This window comes from Penaeus vannamei, chromosome 26, assembly GCF_042767895.1.
Source record: "Penaeus vannamei isolate JL-2024 chromosome 26, ASM4276789v1, whole genome shotgun sequence".
Taxonomy (NCBI): Eukaryota; Metazoa; Arthropoda; class Malacostraca; order Decapoda; family Penaeidae; genus Penaeus; species Penaeus vannamei.
In genome coordinates, this window is record NC_091574.1 from 28,457,015 (window position 1) to 28,467,014 (window position 10,000).

Here is a 10,000-nt window from a genome sequence, read left to right on the forward strand (position 1 = left end):
AGTAGTAGTAGTAATAGTAGTAGTAGTAATAGTAGTAGTAGTAATAGTAGTAGTAGTAATAGTAGTAATAGTAGTAATAGTAATAGTAGTAATAGTAATAGTAGTAATAGTAATAGTAGTAATAGTAGTAATAGTAGTAGTAGTAGTAGTAATAGTAGTAATAGTAGTAATAGTAGTAATAGTAGTAATAGTAGTAATAGTAGTAATAGTAGTAATAGTAGTAATAGTAGTAATAGTAGTAATAGTAGTAATAGTAGTAGTAGTAGTAGTAGTAGTAGTAGTAGTAGTAGTAGTAGTAGTAGTAGTAGTAATAGTAGTAGTAATGTATTAATTTCTTGATTTATTAACCCAGTGCACTTGAGGAAAATGTGTTTGTTGTAGTATTGTTTTGTGAAATATCTCTGCACATAGATGATGCTACCAGTGCATAGCCACAAAGGAGTCTGGGTATACCTTGTGACCTCACCTGAATTCACCTTTCCGTGAGCTATCAATATTCATACTTTTACTTTTATTATAGACTTCATAATTACTATAATGTTATTGACATTACTAACAACAACATTAGATACCAGAGAATCTTTGGCAAGGTAGGTTGTACTTGTAATTGGCTCATTGGTGACTTAGGACTTGTGTAGCCATCTATGTGTAAAAACAATTTCTAAATCAAATGCACTGTGGGCATGGCATGTATGCACATACCATGCCCAGCAGCATGGGGTTACTTTGATGCCACCGAGGATAGCTCGTACAGAAATGCCATGCCCATTGTGAGTTTAGTTTATTAAGAGTCATTACACATATATGGCTCACTAATGAGTCAATTACTAGTACTACCTATCTCATGTGTTTACTCTTTTCCTCAATTTTTTTTTTTTAATATTTGCTGGTATCTTGCACTTCTGTCAGTAATGTTAATAACATTATAATGATTCTAATATCTGTAATAATAAGTACAGGATTGCTATTGATAACATTAATATAAAACTATAAGTCAAGGAAAAGTGATATCAGGTGAGGTTATGAGGCCTATTAATTGAGTATATAATGGCTGCGCACTTGTGGAGCCATCTGTGCGTAGAGACAATTCACTAAATACTACAGTGAACACTACCTTTTCCCGGCAGCATTGAGTTTAAATCTGTGATGCGTGTGTTGTGTTAAGAGAAAAATTGCCCTCACTTCTATTACTTTGCTATTTTTATATGATAATGGGTATATTGTTGTTGTTGTTGTTTTCCTTATAAATCCCATATTTTTGGAGAGCTGCAGTATATATTATAACTGTGAAAAGTGTGATGAATTACCCTATTCTTCCTGGTTATATTAACACAACAAATTAAGGACAACAAAGGTATCATTCCAATTGTAAGAGTACACTTTCACACATTTCCACATTTTACAGGAGCTGGCTTTTAGAGCGAAGTCCCATTTCTGTCCCTTGGCTTAGTGTGACAGTCTATGGTCATCCCGACTCACCTGTAAGCTGGGGTCACCAGGAACATTCATATCGTTCCAATGGAGACAATTTCTACACTCTTGTTCTACAAAGGGATGGTGTCCACGTCTTCAAAGTCTTTGGTTCTACACAGCCCCTGAGAATGTATCCTAAGGCTAATAATAACAAGTAGTTATTACAAGATTTTCTGTTCCTATTTTTTTCACGTGAGAGTAAAGGTTAAAGATTTTTTTACAAAAGGTTATCTTTGAGTAAGATGATATGATATCATTAAATATATTACAAGGAGATTGGCTTTTCATTTGATTTCTTGCCCTCTCTGCAAATATGTATTATGGAAATGGTTTTATTTTATTTTAAAATTCAGGTCTTGAAGGGTATGAATAATTCCCTTAAACTAGCATCACAGGCATCATAGCTTGCACTTGGCCCAAAATCCAGGGATTAAGCTTTGTTGAGTAGATTCTCTCCTGATTGTGTGGCTTGCAGGCTTGGCCCTCACAAACACTTGTGTGTGGGCAAGACTCCTTAACAGCCATTTGTAATGCATCTTTCTTTTTTTCCAAGGTTTATATTTGTTATAGAATATGCTGTAACCAAATGTTGATAGCCTTTTTTCCTTACATGGACTCCATTTCATTGCTAGAGATAATCAACAACTATGAGCAATAACAGTAAGAATAAGTAACATTTCGTTATTCATGTCATTTTTTAATATTTCGATATTCTTCAGTTTTCTGTAACCTACCTCACACTTACAGCAGACAGGAATAATATCCTGAGCATGGAAATAGTGTCCTCTCTGAAGCCAGTGCTTTTCCAGCCATGGTTTATGGATGATTTATTCCACTCATTTACTAGTAGAAATAAAGTAAGATCTCTTCTAAATATTTCATGATGGCATATTCTTGTCATACTGTCTCTCTGCCAATTTTTTTTCTTGACATGACAGTCACATTAACCAGAACCAGTGGATTAAAGATAATCACAGTTATTTAAGCCCTGTTTACTTCATAAGTCTATTGATACCGTCAATTACTAGTAAACTATATTTGAAGACATGACCCTTCAAAGGCCTTGAAATTCATAAAAGTTTCTGTTTACTCAGAACTTAGTTTTGGGCTTTGTTTAGAAATAGACAGTATCTTTCATTTTAAAATTTAATCTGTTTGCTTTGTAAAGATGTTCTTGCAGCATTTCTGTTGCATTCAGTCTTACAGGAAGATTTATTTATCTTTTCTTCAAAGATTATATGGGATCTTTTTCATACTGATTAGGATAATGATAGAACAAGCCTTGCATTTATGGTAACTTTATACAAAAGTTAACATCAGATAAACCTGTGATGCAAAAAGAACACAGTTATAACAAGCAAATCATAACAAACAATAACTTATGAAAGAACATGATCTATATATGCAAATAAATTAATATAAATAAAATTTTACATATAATGAAACATTCAAAGCTTGATTTCTTTTGCTTAGACTGTAGAGATATGACAGGACAGTTTCCACATATAAAAATGCCTTGGCAAAGTATCTACTTTGGTACTTATATATATAAATACATGATTAAATTACCTAGATATTTACATAACATACACATACATAGGATACTATAACAAAAAATTTAGAAATTGGCACAGTGCTTGATACATCCTTACCATATGTAATTATGTCAGTACCAAGTACACACAGTCAGTTAACAAATACACTTTGGTTAAGGTCATATGGAATATAAAATGCCAAAGACCTGTGTGGTATAAGGGGATGAATACAGGGCTAATATCAATTGTTTGTTCATTTTATCCATGTACCAAATAAAACACTTGTGTATGTGCTGTTTAATTTATATGTTGAATGTGAAATGAATAATGGTTTTGGTGAATTCATGCTTCACAATAGAAAATTATAACAAAAACTGTAAGGATCATTGACATACTTAATGCCGTTTTAGACACAAATAAAGATGTACATTAAAAATGGCAAGGGCAACAAGGACACTACCGTAATAAAAGAGCAGTGCTAAAAATAAATAATATCAGTTATGATTTTGAAGTAACTAATGATTTTTCAAATAACAATAGTGATCTTATAGATGTAAAAGCTGAATAAAGCAATTAACAGCAATGATTCAAGCATAATGCTGGTTATAATACTGATGATAAGAAAATAGTTTGTGATCATAAGAAGAAAAATCATAATAATGACTATAAAAAATAAAAATTATTTTGTAGAAAACAAGCAAGGAAGAGTAAAATATGATTTCCCCATGATGTAAAAAAATACAGTATCTGTCAAGCCATAAATCAGCAATTTCTGTATAAAAGACCTAAATTTACTTCTTTTATAATATTCCAACTCTTATGATTATAATATATATTAATGTGAATTCTGTAGGTATTAATGCTTTCTTCTGAGCTAACATTTACACATATTTTTGTTTCATTCTGTGATTAAGGCAATTCTAAAGAAAAAATGACATCAAAGGCATTTTATGAAATTTCACTATAACTAAATAATTGTCAGAAACCAATATCAGTTATTATTTAGGAGCAAATTAAATTGTTTATTTTTCTCACATCATATATCCTCAGTATCTAGTATTACTGTTGCATAGATATTATTTATCTATTGTAACTTATATATATTTTAAGAAGCAGTTATTTCTCTGAGCATTGATCAGTATTATATCATGAATTTTAGCTTTCAGTACCCTATATGAAACATTTAAAATATATAAGGCAATAGTTTTTAACTAATATATAGTTCTCATCCTGATTAAGAAAAATACTCTTTTTCATAGGCAAAAAGTAAAAGAGAAGTATATAACAACTGTGATGGAGTAAGTCTTCATCTTTCTTTCAAGATTATTCAGAATTTCTCACAAGAAATGCTAGATATAAGCATTATGTGAATATAAAGGATGAAGTATACCATCAACATGATTTTTCTGAGAATCACAGAACATAAACCTAAAAAAATCTAAAGAATAGTTAGCGGTTGGAGCCAAAAAATGACGGTGGGATTCTCACTACAATAAATAAATAAATAAATAAATAAATAAATAAATAAATAAAAGGACTCTGCAACAAGACACTTTCTGGTATTCTTCCCCAGGCACATTGAGAAACCTGTCAATCGCTGGTCGATCAACGAGAAAAAGGAGAATCACGGCCCGAGGTATCCTTAAATCTACAACTTGCACAGATGGTATTATACATAAATATTTTTTTTCTCATTTTTTGATAAGCTGTACATTAACCTAAAAAAAATACAAGTAGCTTTTTGGGTTTCATTACATATCATATGCTTAGAATCAGCAAGCTTTCACATGTCACATACATTGTATGTATACATCTAAACATGTCCTTGAATGACACATTAATGGTGCAAGTGTATTTTATTTCTGGGATCTGAATTGTGTATTAATTTGAGAGACATTATTTACAAATTATTGACATCAATTATGCATGAAGAAGTTCTGTTTATGCTATGCAGTGATGAATAAGAAATTGCATCCAAATCAGTACTTTTGATTATAAATTTTAACATATTGCATAGCTGTAACATAATTAAAAATATATATAGATTTTTTTACTCAAATGTATGCACTGCTTTGAATATTTGTTTTTGCATGCTATGAGTGGTTATAAAGTCGAAAAGATAAATGTCACATTTCATGAAAACTTTTAACACTGGCTAGAACGATAGAATTATCATACCATGACTAGTGACCTTCAGATAAAAGTCCACATAAAAATCAGAAAGGTTTATCAGAAACTGTAAATGATTTATGATTATACGAATGGACATCTCAATCACAATCTGATGATTTCTGTAAATGAATGACTGTTTAACTATTACTAAGGACTGAAGAGTGGGAGCACATTCATTTGGTCTAATCATTAACCATATTTGCTTACATTGGACAAACTGATGCTATTGTGTGTATCTTCAGAGAAATATTATAAATATATAAATAAATTTATGAAACACACACACATACATATATATATGTACATATACAAACATACATATACTTAAATGTATATATGTATATACATATATGTACATATATTTTTTAACTATTATTCTTCACCTTGGATGTTTGTATTTACACCGGCAAGGCACAAGTTCTTTAGGTTTCAGAAAGTTATTGGAGAGGAAGAGGAAGAAAGAAAGAGAAGAAAGATTCCTTTGCATGCATGTAAGATTAGACATAGACAATAATATCAAAATTATATAAAGATGAGATAATGAATGCAGAAGTTTTGTTTTACTTAAGGAAGTCAGAGGTATAGCTTTCCAAATAAATAAAGCGGTTAGAAAGTAAGCTTAATGATGGCTGCCAAGACGACAGGCCATTATCACAAGGATCCCTGAGACAGTTGAGCGGGGGATTTTTGCTCAATTAGAATGACGAAGACAGTGGCGTAGAATATACAAGACCGAGAAACTGCACTGAAAGAGAAGACGACGTGGAGAAGCAAGAAATAGACATGTAATTATCAGCATCATACATATAAACAATCATATAAACGTGTTTTTCTTACGGAATGTCTGATTCATAGAATAGCATTAACCTTTTCAAGACATTTATCCTTTCTGCTTGGAAGTATAACCTAACATGATTGGACTGGCCCAAGATCAGTGGCCTTGCACTGACCCTAACAAATCCAGCGCCGCCTTCAAGATCTCGCTCGCCGCCACAAGGCAGCGGTCATCGTAACAAGAACAATGGCGTCAACGTGGTCTATTGCCATTGCCACAAGGGAACACACCGGGAGTCCCAAAGACGTCATGAGACTACCGACGACGTCATCGGCAGCTCGGAGGCCTTCCTCGTACTCCATGTGTCTGATCCAGGGCTGAGAGACAGCCTCGACCACGGCGGTCACGCCTGGAGACACCTGCATGGCAGCCACGATAGGTGTGGCTAGGATCTGATAACCTTTGAGGCCGCGTGGGTTGGATGCCGCCAGTCGGGAGCCGAAGGTCGCATCTGCCAGGTACGAGGTGAGGGAGAGGTGGCCTTGGCTAAAGAGCTCCGAACAGATGACGGTGTGGTCGAGGTGGTACTGCAGTCCCTTCGCCAGCAGCGTTGTACAGGAACCGCCCACAGCCACGGAACAGGCACCGTAGCACACGCCAGGACTGACTCCCACGTCATTGTACAGGAGGTACATAAAGCAAAACGTGCATCCTCCTGTAGCCCCAACACAACCGCCGATTTGTGGGATCATCGACTTGAAGTCTTCATGGGTGAGGTACGCTTTCAGTTTCTTGAAAGCTTTGCTGAAAGGACCGCCGCGGAAGGGACGGTTTGCTTGCATTTTGGGAGGGTCTTGCTCCTTCTGTTCTTGCGGTTCTTCCTCTTCCTGTTGGTATTCCGCTTGGTCTTCCTGGTGGTCTTGTTGCTGATATTGTGGCTGTTGATAATCTTGATGCTGATACTGTTGGTCCTGGTAATACTGATGCTCATAACTTTGCCGTTGCTGCTCGTGGTAGCCCTGCTGTTGCTGCTCGTGGTAGCCCTGCTGTTGCTGCTCGTGGTAGCCCTGCTGTTGCTGCTCGTGGTAGCCCTGCTGTTGCTGTTCGTGGTAGCCTTGCTGTTGCTGTTCGTGGTAGCCTTGCTGTTGCTGTTCGTGGTAGCCTTGCTGTTGCTGTTCGTGGTAGCCCTGCTGTTGGCCATGTTGCTCATAATGTTGCTGACCTTGCAGTTGATAATAATCCTGTCGCCGATTTATCTGTTCTTGATGCGCTTTTTGTCTGTGGTACTGCTGCCGCCTGAAAGGAAACACGTGCTTGGTGAGGATGCTCCGGACGACCCGCCGCCCCCTGTCCATGGTCGCGAAGGCACACACCAGCGCCTCGCTGTGCTTCGAGGCTCCGTGGCAGCCCACCTCGATGCTCGGGATTCCATCGCGCTCGTGGCACCACGCTTTGATGGTGAATCCGTTCGGGGAACCGTTGGGGATGAGTAGCAAGTAGGGAGCTTCTGCAGGCGACCAAGACGTGGTGACGGCGCGGTGGGTGAGAGGGTCGTGCGCCGTCACCTCGACCCGCGCGCTTCTGTTACATCGTCCGCGATTAATAATGTCCAATATCTCTTCCTGCGTCACCATGTGTGTCGGGGCGTGGGTTTCCTGGACAGTTGCCCATGGCCCCTCATCCTCGCTCGCAACTTGTGTGGATCCCTCCAGCAGCCATGGCGTATCCTGAAGAACCGCCCACCCTACCAGGCGTTGCGCTACAAGCCTTAAGCGAGCCACCCATCCGCTTCTTCTGCCGTCCTTCATGCTACCCGTGACGCCATTGAGACTGTCATGGTTCAGCAGTTGGGCTCTTAGCTCGGGCAATGAAGCATCACGACCGACGGTGAGAGCCGCCAGAGCCAGACCAGTGATGTCGTAGGCGAGGGAGGCAAATAATGGGTCCTTAGGTTGCAGGTCATCCAGGAGGCGGCGGCGAGCGGATGTATCGACCCTCGTGGAGCCCGCCCACGCCGCGCTGCACACACCACACTTTTCGGCTGCTTCCCGTGCGAGGGGATGCCGCAGGAGACGGGCTCGCTGAGCGGCGTGCGCGTGGATCATTACCAGACGGCCACAGACCAGATAGCTCATTTCAGCAAAAAGGTGCGGCAGGTCAGATCCCAAGGATATCCATACACCTGCGTTAGGATACTCTGCTAGTCTCTCTTTTAGCTGTGCCAAGGAGATGTGCTGAGGGTCCAGGAGCACCGCAGGAGTCACGGAGAGGTTCCGTGCTTCCGCGGCCTCCACCAAATGCGTCAACTGGCCGGCTTCGGACGTGGTCACAACGGGAACCACGTGGCTCACCTTCGCTTCCAGAAATCGCCCCGCTTCGACCACGACCACTGCCTCCTGGGCCGGCGAGAGTGACACCAGACACGGACACACGTCTCGTGAGACCATAGCCTCAGGAGACACTAGGAGGCCCGCGTGGCCGCTGCTCTCGATGTGTTTACACAAGGCTCTCAGAATGTCGCTGTTTTCACCGCCAATCAAGAATATTTTCACGCCCTCATTCCATAATTTCTTGAAAGCATCGATGGCACCCAAGGCAGTGCCATGAGTCTGTGCCTGCTTCACGTGGATGTCGCTCAGTCTGGCGCTGGCAGAGTGCTGTTCCCGTGCCGCTCTCTGCGCCGCCCGCAAGAGGTCTTTGTCCAGGGGCGTGTCTGTCAGTAGGACTCCTATGCTCAGTTTAGCACCTGCCAATGGAAGTCTCTTCATTGTTAATTACAGACAGACGGCAGCAATGAAACTTCTGTAAACAAAGCAATATATTCTTCAGACGAAAATATACTTGTATTTTTTTTACATTTTGACTAATGGTAACACAATTAGTACAAATCACATACATCTCATAATTCAATACCGAAATGTACAGTTTTATGATCGACTTTCGACTGACTTACATTTGTCAGAACAGCATCTTAAACAAATAATAGTCTGTGTTTGATGGATTACACTTTCGAAGATAATTTTTTGATGCGAATACAAGGACATCAGGAACAAGGGGATGGAGGGATGGTAATATGTAGCTAAATAGATAGAGGCAGAGGACAGGAGGGAGGAATAAAGGGAGGACACATATATGGAGGAAGGGAGAGAGTGATGGATACAACTGGCGCAAGGAATGGAAAGGAAGGGGGGATGGAAGGGGGGGACAAGTGGAGGAATGGAGGGAGGGAGGGACACAAGTGGAGAAGGGGGTGGAGGGAGTGAGGGACACAAGTAGAGGGAGGGAGGGAGTGAGGGACACAGGTAGAGGGAGGGAGGGAGTGAGGGACACAGGTAGAGGGAGGGAGGGAGTGAGGGACACAGGTAGAGGGAGGGAGGGAGTGAGGGACACAGGTAGAGGGAGGGAGGGATTGAGGGACACAAGTAGAGGGAGGGAGGGAAGGAGGGATACAAGTGGAGGAACGGACAGAGGGAGGGAGGGACACAAGTGGAAGGAGGGATGGAACGTGGGAGGGAGGCAGGGACACAAGTGGAAGAAGGGATACAAGTGGACGGAGGGAGGGAGGGGCACAAGTGGAGGAAGGGATGGAGGGAGGGACACAAGTAGAGGGATGGATGAATTGATGGAGGGAGGGATAAAAGGAACGAGAGAGGGAGAGAGGGAGGGACTCAAATGGAGGAAGGGATGGATCGAAGGATGGAGGGAGGGAATAAGTGGAGGGAGGGAATAAGTGGAGGGAGGGAATAAGTGGAGGGAGGGAATAAGTGGAGGGAGGGAGGGAGGGACGGAGGGAGGGAATAAGTGGAGGGAGGGAGGGAGGGACACAAGTAGAGGGAGGGAGGGAAGGATGGATGGATGGATGGATGGATGGATGGATGGATGGATGGATGGAGGGATGGATGGATGGATGGAGGGAGGGAGGGAGGGAGGGAGGGAGGGAGAGGGAGAGGGAGGGAAGGAGGGGTACATATAGAGGGAGGAACGGAGGGAAGGATGGATGGAGGGACACAAGGGGAGGGAGGGAGGGACACAATGATGAAGGGGT

General features: G+C 40.7%; 2 protein-coding genes across 4 annotated transcripts in view; one reads left to right on the forward strand and one right to left on the reverse strand.

Annotated features, from left to right (window-relative positions):
- LOC113830347 (ribonuclease P protein subunit p40) overlaps nucleotides 1–3,296 on the forward strand; it is an 8,361-nt gene extending 5,065 nt beyond the window's left edge. For 2 of the 3 annotated variants that reach the window (XR_011399650.1, XR_011399651.1), the window contains exons 8-9: nucleotides 1,406–1,887; nucleotides 2,108–3,296. Coding sequence is in view for 1 of the 3 variants with exons in the window: in XM_027383557.2 (XP_027239358.1) it covers nucleotides 1,406–1,631 (226 nt within the window). In the remaining 2 variants the exon portion in view is untranslated. Of the gene's footprint in view, nucleotides 1–1,405 lie in introns of all 3 variants that reach the window. The other variant, XM_027383557.2, reaches the window with a different exon arrangement.
- Nucleotides 3,297–3,436: 140 nt separating this feature from the next.
- LOC113830340 (uncharacterized) overlaps nucleotides 3,437–10,000 on the reverse strand; it is a 49,091-nt gene continuing 42,527 nt past the window's right edge. The window contains exon 3 of the mRNA XM_070140275.1: nucleotides 3,437–8,701. Within this exon, the coding sequence (XP_069996376.1) occupies nucleotides 6,153–8,701 (2,549 nt within the window). The 3' untranslated portion in view covers nucleotides 3,437–6,152. The remainder of the gene's footprint in view (nucleotides 8,702–10,000) is intronic.